Raw genomic sequence first — 21140 nt, 5'->3', positions numbered from 1 at the left:
TGCAAAGACCAGACGGACTGGGCTTCATAATATTACATTTTACAGCTGTTGATTGATTATAAAGGGGAGAGGATAGTTTTCGGGGTTTTTTAAGAGTTTGCTAAAGCCATCTAAAGTGCTGTTTCACCGAAATATTTTTTTATTTCGAAATGGCATCTAAGAAATTTTAGCGTGTGTTTTCTCGCCTCTGACGTCACGATTTCGACATGGTCGGGAAGGAGCCAGGAGCCTTAACTTTAATCTCCGGTTAAACCATATCTTTGTCTCTTTTCAGGTTCTTAAAAAGAGACAAAGATATGGTTTAATCGGAGATTAAAGTTAACCGACGTTGGTGAAATTGGCCCTAAGCTTATAGAAATTTTCAGGTAAGAATTATCAGAGTAATAACATCCGTTACAAAAAAAATTCCTGCTATTTAGAACGTAAAATAAAAATAACTGTTATATTATAGAATATTACAATAATTTACTTTACTGGAAATATCGCACAATTTTTAAAATATTATAACAAAAATGTGATTTGTAAAATGTTTATTATACAAATTTAACATTATACATATATTATGTTTATACTGTACATACTACATATTTCCGAAGAAATCGACATGTTACTCTACTTGATCACAAGGATGAAACGATAGCTTATTTATTTATTAAAAATATGTGTATAAAACATAGAATTCATTGTTTCTTCAAAAAATGTGTACACTTTTAGATCAAAATAAAAAATAAAATAATATTATTTCAAAAATTTATAAAAATGTACTTTATAGTAAAAAACAATTATTAAACATTTCAATTAGTTGTAACATTTGGAAATAATAATTTCTTGCAACAAACTATTTGTATAATAAATTTTGCTTAATTAGCTTTAAAATGCATTTTTAAAAATATTTAGCGACAAATATAATTAAATATATTAATTTTTAAAGTTGACAATTCCTTTATTTTACACGAAAATTTTATTACTTATAACTTCTGCAAAAAAAAATTTCGAACGAATAAAAAATACGAATCTCCTTATTTTACGTATATATATTTTTGATAAAAAATATTTCCTTTGATTTAGAAAAAATTAAGTCAAAAAGCTCGATTTTTCTCATTTGTTGTCCAATTTGATGTAGAATTACACCTGAAGAGACTAATTACTTAAATTATTAGTAAGTAGTAATGTATATATAAATGTTATATGTAAAATATATTAATTAATTTGGCTAAAGAAACAATTTTTATAATTTGTTTATAATTTTTTTATTATTAATGTATGTAATTAAAAAATTCATATATATTTCAAAAAGTATATTGTTCAAAATTGATTACTAATATGGCGTTGTTTAATATAATTTTTTAGAATTGTCTATCTTAATTTTAGGTGTCCTACTGCGAGAAAAAAATATAACACAAAGGAACAGAAAAAATTATTTGAAGATATAAATTTTGAGGAAAAAATAAAAGCAAGTATAAAGAGCTTCAAAAATCTGCAGTATTATGTGTCTCTGATGTCTGATAATAACTTAACCAAAAAGAAAAAAATTAGATTGCAACGTCTTCTGCGTTCCACAGCTGAAGATTCAATAATGTATCACTTTACTCTGGACGAACTAAATCGAAATATTTCTGCACATTCACAATGGTATAATTCAACAAACTATGTATATTGTTATTAACATTATAATTTAGAGTAATCGTATACTTAATATATAAATTTTTTTCAGGCAAGAGAATTTCAAGTTGACAAGGAGATATAACTTCGGTCTAATTTCCTACTATCTAAAACATTATCGGTTTATATACAAGCTAATCGAATTTTTGAATATGCCGAAAGAAAAGCAGCTTTTAGAGCAGTTGCTTACTATAGTGGGACAATATTTTCAACCACATATTTCTTATTCGGCCATAAGAACATGGTTAGATGATATTGCTAAAAAAGTACGACGTCGCCTTAAAAATGAATATCCTTCCCATTCAATTTTTTCGACCTCTGTTGAGCAATTTTCATTTTGGAGGGAAAATAATATTTATGACAATTACTGGAATCCAACAGAAGTAAAGCAAATTATGGGAATACTTGAAAAATTTATATTCTCTGATCTAGAGGTTCATCAATTATTGGATACATTTGATGTAGAAGAAAAATATATAAATGTTGTAAGTTATTTTGATTTATATCAAAAATATTATAATTATAAATTATTATGCGCTAGGCGAGAGCATAGCTATGTGTTTTAAGTCTTATAAATGTTGGATATAATTTTTCTAATATAATTTATGATATAGATTTCAGAATTTCTTCGAAGATATCTTCAAACTATTACATTTCATTGTGTAGCTAGAAGATTCGGCATACATTGCATTCTAAAACAAAATTATTGCAAACGTGTTATTACAATCTTTTGGAATCCGAATTAGTAAGTATAATTTTAGCTTTAGGGCCCTTTCAATCTTTCTAGATTTTATTTTTCTATATTCACACTTTCTCATATATATATTTGAATATACATATTTGTATATAACACACACACACACACACACACACACACACACACACACACACACACACACACACACACACACACACACGAACAATATAATATCTTTTACAACAATCAATATTTTTTGTTTATTTTACACATAAACACATTTACATATTTAGGTAAACTCAATAAGAAATTAATATGAATGTACATATGTGCATATGTATTACATAAAATAAACAATTTTACATTTCTAAAGCAATATTATGTTTGTATAAATAAATGATCAACAATTATTTCTATTTATTATTTTTGCAAAATGATTTAGCACATATTTTAATAGAAGGTTTTATTTTATAAATATATCTTATTAGTTATATTTTATAAATGTTATTAATTTTTTAAATAACTCTATATGATATCTCATAAAAAATGACAAAATGTTTTCATATATGCAAAATTATAAATGTGATATTTTAAATAAAATTATTATTAAAAGAAATGTTAGGTAACTTTTTTATTTTTTACAGAAAAAACTTTTTACTGTCACATCTCCGATAATTTTTAGAAGTGCTTGTTGCTCGATTGACACATATTTACACATAACATTTTTAAACAGTTTATTACAAATATTAGAGAAATCGTAGATCGATTACAATTAACACTCTTTATATATGTTTGTATGTATATAAATATATATATTTTTTCTTTATTGCAGTAATCCAAAAGATCTCAATTATACTGATTATTTATTTATGACGGAGAAACCTGATCTCCTTTATCCGTCAAATATTGTCAAAGGAAAAAGTAACTCTAACGAAGAATTTGATCCATCAATACATATAAAGGTTAGTAATTTCTTATATGTAGCTTTTAATAATTTTAACAGTGGTTAGAGATAACAAAGTTATAAGTTTTGTAAAATAATACAAGTGCATGAGCCAGTATATTTTATATGCAATGAGTAAAAATAAACCTCTTTTGTTTATAATCAAAATTTTGTTTACATGTTACATGTCTTTTTTTTAGATAATGTTAGCATTAACACGAAAGATAGCGTTTGGTTTCCTCCAAGAACTGGTAGATCATAAAATATTTTGCAAGTGGAACTTCAATTCGTTAATTGATAGTTTATACGATTGTATATCTACAAGATTTAAAAATGTAAAATGTAATGAATTTAGATACCGAAATATTACAAACACAATAGAGGTAGTATATTACACATAATATTTTAATATTTATATAATATAATATAAAAAAATTATTTTAATTATATTTATCTATATTACATTTTCTATACTTGCACAGATTAAATCTGACAAAATAAAGCAATCAAAAAGAAGGACAACAAGCATTAAGTTTGCAGTTGGAATGATTGTAACGCATTCATGGAAACATTATTATTATTCTGATAGTGATGTAGAAATAAATGATCACGATGGCGTAATAGTTGGGTGGCATACTCAATGTGAAGATATTTACAATTATAAATTGAAAGAAACTTGTATGCTTCCATATTTACGTAATTGCAACGAACATAATTATCATATTTGCACAAGTGGAAAATCTGCAGATATCAATCAACCGCATTATATAATACTTACTGAAAATAATAAAATATGTTATGTGCAACAAGGTACGAATATTGATAATAATCACTCAATATGTTTTATGATTTTTTGTCAATATAAACTATACCTTTCTTTTTATTTTAGATCGCATATCGAAATGTTCACCAAAACCGATCAATAATATAGAAATAGGACGATACTTTTCTAGATTGGAAGGAATTTATTATGTGCCAAATAAAAGCTTGGAAGAAGAATATCCAAGCGATACCGCTGCAATTTTCGAAATGTTTCTCAATCAATAGATTATATTTTATTTTAAAATATACAATTCTCTAAATAAAATATATAAAAATTTTAATTATTATTTATTTAAATTAATATTTTATCAAAATAATTTAAATAAAATATATTAATTTTAATTATTATTTATTTAAATTAATATTTTATTAAAATACATTAAATAAAATATATTAAAATTTTAATTATTATTTTATTAAAATAATTTTTTTACTTTTTAATTATAAGATGTATTCTCTAGAGATCGCAAAATTAAAAATATCATACTAAGATTGTAATATAAGAAATTAAATTAAACAAGTGTGCAAATTAGAAATTTGCATATTGCTTCCTCAGAGAGCTCTTCGTCAGAGAAAGCTTGTTTTGAAATTAAATCATAATTATTAGTATATAATAGTTTGGCTTCTTTATAGAGGAAGCATTATGAGCGAAATAAAATGTTGAGGAAGCAATGTGCAAATTTCTAATTTGCACACTTGTTTTTTCGTTTATTTATCTTAAATTTTTTTAAATAAATAAATATGATTTTTTAAAACGACCAATAGAGCCAAGCACGAAAATTAATTCTAATTCTAAAAATTAGAATTCATTTTCGTGCTTGGCTCTATTGGTCGTTTTAAAAAATCACATTTATTTATTTATTAAATACTGAGAGCCGATAAAAATATTTCTTAAATTTATTTATTTGCGTCTGGGCCTAATTCATGGCGCTATTTACTAACATCCATTATAAGGCAAATGAAAAATATAGGATCGAAAGGGTCTGAATAGCTTAGTGGTAAGAGCAGTCGCCCGGCAAGCGAAAGACGCGGGTTCAATTCCCGCTTCAGCGACTTTTCGGACCTATATTTTTCTCGCCTATTTTCCCGTTGTAAAGTTCGAGGATTATGAATTGATGGAACTTAGTAATCTCAAACCAAGAGATACAGTTCTAAAAATTAGAATTAATTTTCGTGCTTGGCTCTATTGGTCGTTTTAAAAAATCATATTTATTTATTTATTAAATACTGAGAGCCGATAAAAATATTTCTTAAATTTATTAAATTTTTTTGTTTTTTATTAATACCAACCAACCTTTAATGATAATTCATGTAAAGAAATTTAGCGCGATATCTCAAAATTTATGAAAGTTAGAACAATCATGCCTTTTTTTTTAATTCAAGATTTTATAAAAAAAAACCCCTTAGCCAATCGAAGCCAAATTCAATACCAACCAACCTTTAATGATAATCTATTCATGTACAAAAATTTAACCCGATATCTCAAAATTTACGGAAGTTGGAGCAATCACACTCTTCCGTAGATGGATACATACGAGGGTGGTTTGAAAAGTCCGTGCAAAAATGAAAACTACTTAATTTTTCGGGATAAACTTTTTTTATTTTTCAACGTAGTCTCCTTTTAGGCTTATACACTTCGTCCAACGCTGCTCCAGTTTGTTGATCCCTTCCAAATAATAAGATTGGTCCAACTCTGCAAAATAGGCATTCGTTTCCGCAATCACCTCCTCGTTTGAATAAAATCTCTTTCCCCCCAGCCATTTCTTCATATTGGGGAACAAGTAGTAGTCCGAGGGAGCCAAATCTGGAGAATAGGGGGGATGCGGAACGAGTTGGAACCTTAATTCCATCAATTTTGCGTATAGGAACTGAGTTAAACTGAAATCTATGTTCTTAGTAATATCGTTCCAACGTTTTTTAATAGCATTTAACACTAATTCTTTGGGAACGTTTGTAAATAACGCACTAACATCTAACGATATCATTATATCATTATCATTCATAGAAGTATCCTTAATATTTTTCGACCATATGGTCGAAACGTCGTAACTTTTAATAAAGTGTAAAAATTTGTGCTAGTTTGGTCGATTATTTTCAATATTGATCCTTAATAGAATACTTCTCAACATTTTACGTAAATAAAATTAATTTTTTTTATTATAAATATACCATGATTTATTGCGAGAACATTAAAAAAGCGCATCTTGTAAATTGATCGACTAGGTTCCAGTCGTTTGATCGCGAGTAGTTAAAACGACTCAAAGGTTTGAGTTAACAGGTTAATCAGCGAGGGACGAAAATCGTGCCAGCGTTTACAAACATTACGAATAAGATGTAATATAAATTCTTCTGGGTAAGATTAGTAATATATTCATGCGCGCGTACGAAAGGAATTTACATATATCTGGAATAAATAATAAACGCCTACGTCACTCCATCATTGACAGCCAGATGATGGAGATTAACAGCGCTGACGTATTGTAGGTTTTACTTCATTGTAAATTTTACCTCGCGGGAGTTTAGTAGATGTCTCAATCAAGTGACATATATGTTGAAAAGTGTAGAAATATAATGTTCATAACTGTAGATCGCACGCGAGCATAAGAGACTCTAGGAGATCTTCGAGTTCCCGAGGGTACACAATGGGATAAGGATAAAAGATCGAAGAATAGTAAATAGAGAGATAGATTGCGCAAGTAAGAGTCTACATTCGTATAAAAGCGCGATAAAAAAAAAAAATTCTCGTTAAAACTATCATAGGAAAGAATAAAGGTGATTTAAATATTCTAACTCACTAATTGGAATTTGTGTTCTATTTGAGTTAATAGCTATATTGTTAATATTTCTGATTTTTTTTCTCTTTTTTATGTTAAAAAGTTATCAACTATAGAAATTGATTAATTAATAACTATTTAGACTTTTTGTATAAATATATTTCTTTCTAAAATTACTTTTTACCCTATTTTATCGTATATTTATTCTATATAAAATTTTAATATATAAATATTAGTGGAATAGATTTGCATCCATGGAAAATTAATATAGCTTTAGTTAAAAGTTAAGAAACATTGGGAAAAATAGAACAATTTCTGCTTAAAAAAGTATAATGTAAGTTATATATATAATCTTATGCTTTTCTTTAAATATGATTTTTATTTCTTTAAAATCTTGTGAGAAAATGATCAAAGTTTGTTTTAAAAAAACCAAATAAGTTTTTCTTAGTAATAATATTATTAATGATAATTTTGTTAAAATTATTTAATTATTTCTCTTATAGTTTACTCTAAAAACTTTTCATCAAAAATAAAAAAAATTGCCTCAAAATTAAATGCCAATAAAAAATGCTACATTTAATAAAAGAAAAAACATATTACATGTATAATTTAATTTTTGGACAGAAATTTTGTTTGTAAATCAACAGATCTTTTTAAGAAAGAACAACACAATTATTTGCGAAATACGCTGCTATCTGTTATCTAGCACATTGATAATAATGCATTGATCCGATAATTTTTTCTGACTCGGCAAAAAGAAAGAGAAAAAAAAAACATTTTATGTATAATAAATTATACGAGATATAGTTCCATTATCGCAATATTTTTCGCGTATCGGAGACAAGACGAGGTCGAGTCTCGAGCGCAGGTCTCGTGAGATAAATCGCAGAAAAGACGAGCGAAATTAATTACGATATTTCAGACACGAGTCTTTTGCGAGAAGAGAAGAGTAGAAGGGAGGGTAAAAAGTAACTCTGCGCGCGATGTATTATTCGCGATATATCAGACCAGTTATCATGATACTTATCCGCTTTTTAGCGAGAGGCTAATGCGATGGATGTAACGAGCCTCGGTGAAATGTCAGAAGCTTCTGGGAGATGTAATTAATTCGATCGGAGCGCATTTTACTATCCAAAACGAAGTTCTAGCCTGAACAAACGGCTTTCTTAATTTAATCCCTATTTTTATTACACAGTGGTATACTTTATTAGCGTCAATACAGATAGTACCCTTGAAAAATCGTATTCTCATTTTAAGAATTTCTCACTTGTTCTTAAAATAGCTTGTTCTAAAGTAGACTCCAAAGGTAATTTTCTTCTCAAATATTAGATTATTATCAAATACTCTGAAGAACATGCTTGAGTTTCTTAGTTTTTCTAGAAATTATAATGAAAAAAAGAAATATTTTTGCTTGCAGATTTAATTAAAATAATCAGAAGGATTTATAATGTGAATATTTGTGTATCACGTTAATATATACAAAATATTTAGGGTAATTCCATTTAAAAAAATTAAATTGACTTTAAAATGACCTTGAAAACCGTCGCCTACAAACATTTCTATAACATTAACTTATTTTCCCCTTGAAATACTGCAATTTTTATTTGAAATATTTTTTTCTAGAAACAATATTTTTGGAGATAAAAATTTGTAACGTTTTATTTTGAACACTCGGTATAATAAAAATAATTGGCAAGTAATGAGAATTTGCGATTTGAAAATAATGCACACATTACAAAATATTTAACAAGAATATAATTAAAATGCAATACTCTAAAAAAAACTAATAAATACAAAATTTTAAAATATCTCGTAAATATACAAAATATCGAAGTCATTTTATGAAAAAAAAATTTTTAAAGAGAAAAGAAATGAAGAAAACAAACAAAGAAAATAAATTTATAATTATTATTTACTGTCAGACTCAGGTAACAAAAATTTCTAAAATTTCTTTAAAGCTATGACTCGATTGCGTGGCATATAAATTTTCAAATAGATGAGATAGTTATATGATAGTGGAAACGACCTTTCTTTAAAATAATATTAAAACACAATATCTTAAAATAAATCTTACAAACAGTGAAAAATGATTGTCTAGAAAGTTTTTTCAGAAATTTTGGGAAAGTAACTCTATTATTTGTTACCAATAAGAAAATAGGAATTTTTATCCGTTTTCTCTGATCATTAATATACATTCATATGCACAGTTGAATAGTTTGACACGTTTGGCCTCAAAGGCGGTGCATCCAGTCTTTTCAGTCTTCACATAAAAGACAATTCGTTACGGACGCATCGCAGTGCTAATGGAGTAAACTTCGTGCGCTCTTATTCGTATACATATAAGTATACAAATAAATTTAATGATATAAAACCAAAGTAAATAACGTCCATTGCGAACTCTTTTGTGCATTATTGAATTTTTTCGATGGTTTCGATAACATCCTTGCCCGACGAAGTGAGTGTTATCATTCTGGGAGACGACAACATCAGCATTGAGGATGCCTTGAGTTTTATTTCCACGTGTAAAAAATTTTAGCATATATTATCGAACAATAACAAGTTTTGGGAGAAGAAATATTACGACAGGTACTTTCTTATTTAAAAAATTTCTTTTATTTATTGTTAGACGACTTTTATTTATATATGTTTTTTAGTTTTTTATAAATTTCTTAAGTTTAACAATTTTTTTATATTAATTTTAATTTTTACTGAATAAAATATCTCTGCGAAAATAGTAAAAAAAATAAGTTATTATATGTTATTACATTATTAATTGTGCCTATTGTTTTACTGCATATCGAATTTGCCTGTAATGTTACAATTTATTACAAACGTAATGTTATATATAGAACTTATTATACAAACGTAATATAAGATTGAAAATTAATAAAACTGAAATCTTAATGCATTTAAAAGTATAATGATTCATAACATGTTACGTGAAATTTCAAGCAACGCATTGTTTCATAACAATTATTCGCTATTGTTTGTGGCTTGTGACATCTTGTTATCATAAATTATAATTAAAAATTCTTTCCTTGTCTATACTTTATTATTACATAATGTGAGCATAAGAGTCAAATAGGACAAAAATTAATTTTCTTTGACTTTGCATTTTTCAAATCAATCAAAACTTTTCACGAAATATACATAAAATAAGAAAAAGTATTGTATACGTATTGTTTATTTATCCAAAATATTTTTTGCAGAAATTATAAATAATAAAATTTTCGTGAAGAATAGAGAAGTTGTCAAATTAAAAAATTAATATCTCTAGTTTAGTATCTATTAGACAAATTTTTTTATATAAATAGTTTAAATTAACAAGAAATGGCAAATTACAATTGTTATAAATAATTGAAATGTATAAATGTTTAATAATTTAAAAAAAAATCACTGTAAAATTTTTAAATAAATGCAATTTTATTCTCGATTTTATTTTGAAAGTGTACATATTTTTCATTTTATAAAGAATTAATGAACTCTATTTCTTATATATTTTTAATAAATAGGGCGCCGTCGCTGACTCAAGTAGCTTGACAACTTTTTCAGAAATTCTTTTAGGAAGATGTACAGTATAAATCACATAATTTATAATGTTGAATATAATCCACATAAAATTGAATATAATCCACATAATATAAATCACGTTTTCGTTATAAATGTTTACATTTTGAAAATTGTGCGGTGAAGATGATTTACTTAGATCTATGCAGAAATAACTTACATTGCCAAAATTACAAGTTTGTTAAACTTATTAGGAAAAAAAAGATAAAAGTAATACCTTGACCGACGTTTCTTATTCAATAAAAGTAAACTAAAATAAAGACAATCTTACAAACTCAGGTCATAAACCGAGAAGGTTGTCGTAGGACGCTGAAAGTCTGGATCTATAGAAAGAAAAGCAGCTTTTAGAGCAGTTGCTTACTATAGTGGCACAATATTTTCAACCGTATATATCCTATTCAGTCATAAGAACATGGTTAAATAATATTGCTCAAGAAATACGACGTCGCCTAGAAATGAATATCCTAAGCATTCAATATTTTCGACCTCTGTTGAGCCCCGATTATTGCATAATTGCTCCTTCACAATCACCTAAATTTTAATTGTAAATTTTAATAGAATATTTGTTAGTATTTTCAAAAATGCAGCGAGGAAGAGGCAAGCATCTAATCGTACAGATTTTATTAAAATTTTGGAAGAAAATTTTATTTATTGTTACGAAAAATCTCGTTGATTCGATGCTACGAAGATTACAGACAATAATCGACTCCACGGGATACCCGACGAAATATTAATTATGTTTTTATTATTAAAAAATCAGGGTGTACATACAAATATTTTATGTGCCTTCGAAAATTATTATTTTTTGTTATTTTATTGTTTTTTGAAGTATAAAATGTTATAATTCAAAAGTTTAGTTGTTGAGATGTTATTAAGCATGAAACAGTTTATAATATAAACAAATAATTATTTGTTTTTATTTATTATTAAACAGAAATAAACTATTTTATGTGAAAATTTCTAGTGTACGTATACTTTTTACACCAACTGTATGTATACAAATACACAACAAAAAAAACCATAAAAAACAAAAATTTCTTTGTTTTGTGGTTACGAATAATAAATAAAATCACGATAATTGCTTGGAAAAAATTTATTAAACAATCGCTTTTTATTGTTTTAATATTTAATTCAATTAAATTTACAAAAAGATATATATTTTTTTTATAATTTGTAAACGGTGTAATGAAAACATTAATTTATAAAATATCTCGTAAACTATTCATTTTTTGGCCATGTTGCCCTAATAACTTTTTATAGTGAATATTGCGGGGAATCGATTTATATAAAAAAATTTAGATTCTATTTAAAAAATTAGAAATTCTATTTAAAAAAACATAAATGACCTTCAAATGACCTTGAAAAAAATATATATATGTATATATATACCGGGTGAGGCAATAATTATTAGCACCTTAAATATCTTTATAAATATTGATTTTAGACAAAAATGTTTCAAACAAAAGTTGTAGGGTTTCGAGGGGGACATAGCATCGTATTCAAGAATTGCCCTTCAGTGGCGTTTTTATATATATATATATATATATATATATATGTATATATATGTGTGTGTGTGTGTGTGTGTATGTATATGTGAATTTTTATATACCTATGTGCATGAGAAAGTGTGAATACATTATAATAAAAACAAGAAAGAGCCCTTAATCTAAAATTATATTTACTAATTCGGATTCCATAAAACATCAAAATGATTATAGCTTGATATTGCAACGCAGTGTATACCAAGTCTTCTGGCAATAATATGAAATGTAATAGTTAAAAGATTCTTTCAAAAAAATTCTAAAATCTATAACATATATTATATAGAAAAATTATATTCAATATTCAAATGATGTAAAACACATAGTTATGCTCTCGTCTAGCGCATAATAATAATCTATAATTATAATATTTGACATAATTCGAAATAACTTACGCAATTTGTATATTTTTTGTCTTCCAAATCTAATGTATTCAACAATTCATGGACATCTAAATCAGAGAATATGAATTCTTCAAGTATAGACATAATTTGCTCCACTTCTGTTGGATTCCAAAAATTGTCATAGATATTGTTGTCTCTCCAAAAAGAAAATTGCTCAAGGGACGTCGAGAATATCGAATGCGTCGGATTTTCATTTCTAAGGCGACGTCGTATTTCTTCAGCAATATAATTTAACCACATATATACTAATAACCAAATAGGATATATGCGGTTGAAAATATTGTGCCACTATAGTAAGCAGCTGTTCTAAAAGCTGCTTTTCCTTTGGCATATTTAAAAATTTAATTAACTTGTATATAAATCGATATTGTTTTAGATAGTAAGACATTACGCCAAAGTAATATGTACTCGTCAAATTGTAATAGTGTTGCCTAAAAAAATTTATATATTAACAGTATGAATACATTAAATTATAATATTAACAGCAATATATTGTAGTTTATTGAATTCTACCATGGTGATTGTACAGAAATAATTCTATTCAGATCATCCAAAACAAAGTAATACATCATTAAATCTTGAGCTGTGAGACGCAGAAGACGTTCCAATTTATTTTTTTTGTATTTTGTTAAATTATTATCGGACATCAGGGACACGTAACACTGTAGTTTTTTGATACAGTTTATACTTGCTTTTAATCTTTCTTCAAAATTTAAATGATTAAAATTTTTTATCTGTTTCTCTGCATTATATTTTTTTCTCGCAGTAGGACATCTAAAATTAAGATAAAAAATTCTAACAAATTATATCAAATAACATCACAATATCAGTAATAACCTTTATCTTTTAAAGAATATATGAATTTATTAATTACATACATTTTAATATTTAGAAAATATAGATATCAATATGGATGTTAGAAAATATAGATAATAATATGGATGTTTGTTTATTTGATATAGAAATGTAATTACTAATTTAAGAAATTAGTTTCTTTATTCAAATTAATTTATTATTAATTTGTTATATGTGATATACGATTATATATGATTGTTAATTTTCAAAATCAATTTTTTCATGAATGATTCTAATAATCGAAATTGGACAAAAACCTTTATTTCATCTTTTATCTAAACATACGAACATACGAACATCAAAACATTTTTCTTCAAAAGTGTATGTACATAAAATAAACAATACGTACTTTTTTATTCATCCAAAATATTTTTTTGTAGAAGCTAAAAACAATAAAAATTTTGTAAGAAATGAAGGAATTGTCAATTTTAGAAATTAATATATTTAATTATATTTATTGTAGAGATACTTAAAGAATGCATTTTAAAGCTAATTCAACAAAGTTTTTTATATAAATAGTTTAAGTTACAAGAAATTGTTATAAATAATTGAAATGTTAAATATCTAATAAGAGAAAGAAATTTGTATATAATTCAAATAAAAAGAAAGATATATATAATTTAAATAGAGAGAGAGAGGTGGGGGGGAAGAGAGAGAGAGAGAGAGAGAGAGAGAGAGAGAGAGAGAGAGAGAGAGAGAGAGAGAGAGAGAGAGAGAGAGAGAGAGAGAGAGAGAGAGAGAGAGAGAGAGAGAGATATTTATTAGCTTTCTCAGCTATTTGTAAAATACAAGTCTAATTTACATTAATCACAATATACTCCTTTAACTCTCGCTTAAACGCTTCCAGTTCTTCGATTCGTCTTATTTCAGCTGGTAAGGCATTGTACATTTTCACTCCCTCATAAAACATACTCTTCTGTGCACTCGTTGTTCTACGAAACTGTACTACAATGTCCCCGGCTTGCCGTGTCTGTCTTTCATTCTCATTTCTTACTATTGTTAACTTATTTCTTAATTGATCCGGTAACATATTCTTTAAAATCTTAAAGATAAATATACACACATTATAATTCAGCCTCTGTCTTATGGACATAAACTGCAGCGCTTGCAGCATACTCTCCACTTTGATATATCTATCACATTGCAATATGACCCTCATGGCCCGGTTATGCGCTTTTTGCAATTTATTCAGTTGTGTTTCTCCCATATCAATTAACAGCGTCGCACAATACTCAAAGTGAGGCGCTATGATTGACTTATATACATATAATACATCCAGTGTATGCCGATATGTAGTTACCTATTCTATTTAAAAAACTCACTTTTTTCCCTATTTTCTTTAGCATATAATCACAGTGGTCCTTAAACACCTTAACCTATCGTCAATAATTATGCCTAGATATCTCATTCTTTCCACACGCTCTATCTCCGTTCCATCCAAACATTTCAGTGTAATGTTACCTCTCAGTTCTTTTCTTATACTTCGAACTATCATATATTTCGTTTTCCCTGCGTTCATTTTTAACTTATTTGTATTCATCCATCTTTCCACTGTAACAAATGCCATATTCATTTTTCTTTCTAATTCCGCACTACTCCCTCCAGTCACATACACTAGCGTATCGTCTGCAAACATTTTTATACTACATCCCTCCGGACAGACTTTAATTATATCGTTTATATATATAATTATATATATAATAAATAACAAAGGTCCTAATACAAATCCTTGTGGTACTTCATATTCTGTGGCCAATAATGTAGACCATTCATTGTTAAATCGTACCTGCTGTGTTCTATTCTTTAAATATGATCTTAACCATTCTAAAGCTGTTCCTCTAATTCCGTATTGATATAATTTCTCTAACAGTCCTTCTCTATCTATCGTTTCAAATGCTCGCTTGAGATCCATGAAAATTACTCCCACCATTTTTGCCTCACTAACTATCAATTTCCATTCGTCAATGACTGTTTGAATCGCTGTTTCACACGAATACTGTTTTCTAAAACCTGACTGATGTTCTGTTATAATACAGTTATCTCCTAAATACGCCTTAATTTGCTTTTTAACTACTAATTCTAATACTTTCTCAAATATTGGTAACATATTAATAGGTCTAAATTCACTTACTTTTCTGGCTTTTTCTATTTTTGGAATCGGTATTATCGTAGACGTTTTCTAACCTTCTGGACAGCAACCTTCCCTCAAAGAGTTATTTATTACGAGGGTGGTTTGAAAAGTCCGTGCAAAGTCAGAGAGATGGCATCACTGGTGCGTATCGGGGTTATTTTTAGTTAGTAGCATCTCTTGGAAGAACACACACCAAGTTTCAGCCAGATCGGTCTATTTCTCTGTGTTTGGCGTTCGTTTGAATCGAGAAAATCGAGTGATTTCCAAAAAATGGATGAAAGAGAATTTTGTGTGTTGATAAAACATTACTTTATGAAAGGCAAATCGCCTCAGAAGACTAAGGAGAAGCTTAATAAACATTATGGTGAATCTGCACCTTCGATTAGAACAGTTTATAAGTGGTTTCAAAATTTTCGGAGTGGCCATATGAGCACAAGTGACGCTGAACGTTCTGGACGCCCTATTGAGGTCACTACTCCAGAAATCATTGATAAAATTCATGATATGATGATGGATGATAGAAGAGTGAAGGTGCGCGAGATTGCTAGTGCTGTGGGCATCTCGAGTGAACGGGTACATAATATTTTGCATCAACATTTGGGCATGAAAAAGCTATCCGCAAGATGGGTGCCGCGATTGCTCACAGTTGACCAAAAACGAAATCGTGTGAGGTGTTCCAAGGACGGTTTGCAGCTGTTTCAGCGGAATCCACAGGACTTTAAGCGTCGTTTCGTCACTGTGGACGAAACATGGATACACCACTACACGCCTGAGACCAAGGAACAGTCCAAACAATGGGTTGCCAGCGGGGAGTCTGCACCAAAGAAGGCGAAGACCGTTCTTTCGGTCGGGAAAGTTATGGCGACTGTCTTTTGGGATTCGCAAGGAATAATCCTCATCGACTATTTGGAAAAGGGCAAAACTATTACAGGTGCATATTATTCATCGTTATTGGACCGTTTGAAAACCGAGCTGCAAGAAAAACGTCCACGATTGGCCCACAAAAAAGTCCTTTTCCATCACGACAACGCACCAGCTCACTCATCTGTAGTTGTAGCCGCAAAATGATGGAATTAAGGTTCCAACTCGTTCCGCATCCCCCCTATTCTCCAGATTTGGCTCCCTCGGACTACTACTTGTTCCCCAATATGAAGAAATGGCTGGGGGGAAAGAGATTTATTCAAACGAGGAGGTGATTGCGGAAACGAATGCCTATTTTGCAGAGTTGGACCAATCTTATTATTTGGAAGGGATCAACAAACTGGAGCAGCGTTGGACGAAGTGTATAAGCCTAAAAGGAAACTACGTTGAAAAATAAAAAAAGTTTATCCCGAAAAATTAAGTAGTTTTCATTTTTGCACGGACTTTTCAAACCACCCTCGTATATCAATAAATTCCTCTTTTATTACATAAAATACTGCTTTAAGTATATCACTAGTTAATCCCTCTTCCGTACCTTTCTTTTTTGGTTCCATAACAATTTTTTGTAAATGCTCTATTCTAATCATCTCAAAATTTTCCATTATTCCCTCGCTTTCAATAACAAAAATAATTCTTTTACCTGGACTTCCTAACTTATCTCTACTTATAGATTTTACTATGTTATCAATACTCTGTATATAATATAAATTAAATTACAAATATAAATTAAATTTAAAAGAGAGAGAGAGAGAGAGAGAGAGAGAGAGAGAGAGAGAGAGAGAGAGAGAGGGAGAGAGAGAGAGAGAGAATCACAAATATTACTTTTAAACATTTTTCGAATATGAGGCATTGTCATTAATTCGAAATCAAGTAGCATAACTCATCGATTTCTTCGGAATTCTGTCGAAAATATGTACAGTATGTTTAAAATAATACATAATGTTAAATATAATCAACATATACAAATCATTTTTGATATAGTATTTTCAAAATTGTGCGGTATATTTCCAGTAAAATACATGATTGGAATATTGTATATAATTTGACCGTCACTTCTACTTTTCGTTTTTAATAGCAAATATTTTTTTCTTTGTAACGGATGTTATACCCTAAATGTCCTTTTTACCTGCATGTGAATTTCTATAGGCCCAAACTTTTGGAACCTACCACTAACTTCTTGGTATTTAATTGATTTAAATTTATTAGATCGCCGGTCAAGTCATCCCAAAATTATTCACTATTATACAAGCAAATGCATATGGATAAAGATAAAGATGACTATTAGGAAATTGTATACGTCAGTGCTCGGAATTAGTTGACCTTTTCAGGTGGATATCTGAAGCCTGGCCGTCGAGCCTCGAACGGTAGTTGGGGACCGAAGGCGTCGCTTCAGATATCGGTCCGAAAAGGGCAACTAATTCCGAGCACTGGTATACGTGATATCGATATAAATATACGCTGCAGTGTGTTATAAATGCAGTTATTGTTTCCCACGCAATTCATGTAGTCACACGCGTCTTAATCGATCGATCAATTCATATGTGTGATAATGGCACGTAATTAAAATTCAAATTTGAACATTTCATAGTGCGATATTCAAGTGAATCATATTTAAATACTGGTTAATCACAGATGTACAATAACCAATTATTTGAAAAATAATTCGTTTGATTTATTATATACATATATTAGTTATGGTTTGCAATTTTTAAGCAAATTTACATAAGAAGTTTATTTTATAATTTATTTTACAGTCAGAATTATCTGAACTTTGTATGCAAATAAGTTTTTATATACTTGATAAAAAATTCTTCTGGTATGGTGGAGCGAACTGTTAAATAACTTTTACGCAGAACGTTATATATGTTTATTAGACAATTTCAACTCTAAATAACTTCAATAACACGCTCTTAATGTATGAACATCGAGTCATGAAATAACACACCCTATATATTATATATATGCGAATTTATAATAGCGATAAGTAGGAAAATAATAATAATAAATAATTACGGTTTCATCATAATTGTTTTAGAAAATTACTATGCGGTTTGTCATGATAAAGAAAGATTACACTTATTAGCAAAAATATGTGTTAGATATTTTTAGCGTGATATTCGAACTTATTTGACGTATCTATTATGAAATCTGTGCAGAAGGTTCTAATAACCTGGTATCAATGGAGGTATCAATGAAAGATTCACAAAAACAACAAATCAATTACAAATGGACACCTGTTTGGATAAAAATAATTACATTAATGTACATTCATCTGGCCGGCATCTACGGATTATATTTGGCTTTCTTCTACGCTAAACTTTGGACAATTATTTGGTGTAGATATTTCTTATCTCTATTATTATTATTATTATTATTTGAATATATATATATTTTTTTTTATCTAATTATTATTATTTATATATATTTTTTATCTGATTTGAGTTATATACATTTATTTTTATTGACTTTATTACCAAAAGTCCTGATGTCCTGATGTAACTTTAATATAATATACAGGGTGTTTCAGGACGAATGGTCAACATTCTAGGACATAATTGTATACATTATTTTAAGCAAAAAAGTTTATATAACAAGATTATATAATATACATGTGGCCCTATTCTGGACGGTTATAAAAATACAATGTATTTAGTTTTAAGAACGAATACATTCATTAACTTATTAGAACCAAATTCAATGAAACAATTACATGAAATTTTAAGCTTATGATATATTTGAATAATTGATATTAATAAATAAACAATAATTTCAGTTAATTAATAATTTTAGCATGAATAAATTTTAATTACATCAGAAATTAAAAAGTTTAAACTAACACAGAACTTATCAAACGTGACCTAAATTTAATATAATTGTTTCATAGCATTTGGTTATACTTACAATAAGTTAAGAAATGTATTCATTCTTAAAATTAAGTTGCATTTTTATAACCATCCAGAATAGAACACATATTTATATAAACTTTTTTGGGTAAAATAATATGTTCAATCATGTCCCCAGCTAGAAATGATTGGTCGAATCGACGTCGATTCAAGCACCATTTCTCACTGGGTGCTAGAATACTGACCATTCCTACTGAAACACCCTGTATAATATATTCAAGAGAATTATGTAGCGAAAAAATTACTATTTAAATTATTTATAATATATAATTTTTTGAATCATTAAAATTACATTAACTTATCGGCTTATGTTGTTATCGTTCTTTATAATTTCAGCCTACGCCTTTTATGTCGCCGCGATGGTAGGCACCGTAGCTGGCAGTCATAGGCTATGGACCCATCGAACTTATAAAGCAAAATGGCCGATGAAATTAATTCTGACAATCTTCCAGACCGCTGCTTTTCAAGTAAGTACGATTCTAATTTTTCTTTTTGTCCTTTTCTTCTCTTATCGCGGTTATATTCATTTTTTTCTAAATTTTTATGTTTCAGGGTCCTATTTATGCGTGGGCCAGAGATCACAGAGTGCATCATAAATTTACGGACACCGATGCAGATCCGTACAATGCGCGCAGAGGATTCTTCTTCTCACACATTGGCTGGCTATTGATTGCCAAACATCCGGATGTCCTTAAAAAGGGTGCTACAATCAATTGCAAGGATCTCGAACAAGATTGCTTCGTCGTCTTTCAGAAGAAGTATGTCGATCGAAACTTTTTGCGAAAATATGAGCTATTGTTATCTGTTAATGTTTTATCAATTGTTATCTGTTAATGTTTAATCGATTTCTCTTTATTCTCTTTATTCAGGTATTACGCATTTTTGGTACTCCTCTGCTTTATTTTGCCAACATTGATTCCTTACTGGGTGTGGAATGAAACTCTGTCGAACGCATGGCATCTCATCAGCTTTTCGCTCTGCTTAAATCTCAACATGACCTTTTCGGTGAATTCCGTTGCTCATATTTGGGGAACGAAACCATACGATGGGTACGCATTTATTTTGTTAAAAAAAAAACCTCGAATAAAATTTACGTCAATTGTTTATGATCATCTATGGTCTTGTAGATATTGTGTGTATTCCTGTTTATAAATATTTACATGTTTATTATATAGTTCAATATCGCCCGTCGAGAATCCTGGAATTTCTTTCGTGACCTTGGGCGAGGGCTGGCACAATTATCATCATACTTTCCCTTTGGATTACAAAGCCGCGGAGCTGGGACCTTACACTCTGAATTTTTGTACATTTTTTATCGACTTTTTTGCCTATCTAGGTTTGGCTTATGACTTAAAAACCGTACACGTTGACGTAGTCAAGAAACGTATTATTCAGAACAATATGCGATTAATGAAATTCGGTCAGTCCAATTTTTCTGATACGATCCCAACAGGGAATTCAGATATTGAATTGATAGTTCAAAAATCGGACAAACAAATGTCCAAATAAAAGGAAATTGCTCATTTATTATATTATTTAGACTGGTTTATACATGTTTATCGTTATATATTATTTCTTTCATGTAGTGAGGTTAACTGAAACACGTATGGTTTTGGAATTAATAAAGTTTCTTGTATTTTAAGACGAATGTTTATTGTTCGTGCTTTTACCCGCGCCAGCTCTCAATAGCCGGTTTTTTGTTTTCATTTTTTAAAACATTTATTTTTGTGTGTTTCATAAATGATAATTTTACTACGCTCATTTTTAATTTATAAATAAAATCTGTATTATGACTTTATTTTTTAAATCTAAATCTCTAAATATCAGCATTTGCATAACTGAATAAAGGTTAAATAGTTGCATATAACGCAACAATAGACACAATAATCGATCAATAGACTTCACTTCCTTCGTCACCCC

General features: G+C 28.6%; 1 protein-coding gene and 1 pseudogene across 1 annotated transcript in view; both read left to right on the top strand.

Moving 5' to 3' along the window:
- Positions 1-20819, top strand: part of LOC145936927 (acyl-CoA Delta-9 desaturase-like) — a 49263-nt gene extending 28444 nt beyond the window's left edge. The window contains exons 2-6 of the mRNA XM_083039591.1: positions 18474-18653; positions 19557-19687; positions 19773-19978; positions 20090-20269; positions 20396-20819. Of these exons, the coding sequence (XP_082895717.1) occupies positions 18497-18653; positions 19557-19687; positions 19773-19978; positions 20090-20269; positions 20396-20729 (1008 nt within the window). The 5' untranslated portion in view covers positions 18474-18496 and the 3' untranslated portion in view covers positions 20730-20819. The remainder of the gene's footprint in view (positions 1-18473; positions 18654-19556; positions 19688-19772; positions 19979-20089; positions 20270-20395) is intronic.
- LOC145937493 (protein GVQW3-like) lies at positions 15766-16234 on the top strand (annotated as a pseudogene).
- Positions 20820-21140: the final 321 nt, after the last annotated feature.

Source organism: Prenolepis imparis, unplaced genomic scaffold (assembly GCF_030444845.1).
Source record: "Prenolepis imparis isolate NDT839.2.m4 unplaced genomic scaffold, iyPreImpa1.0 SCAF_6, whole genome shotgun sequence".
Lineage (NCBI taxonomy): Eukaryota > Metazoa > Arthropoda > Insecta > Hymenoptera > Formicidae > Prenolepis > Prenolepis imparis.
Note: the sequence above shows the minus strand (reverse complement) of the source record. Positions and strands in the feature narration are given on the sequence as shown.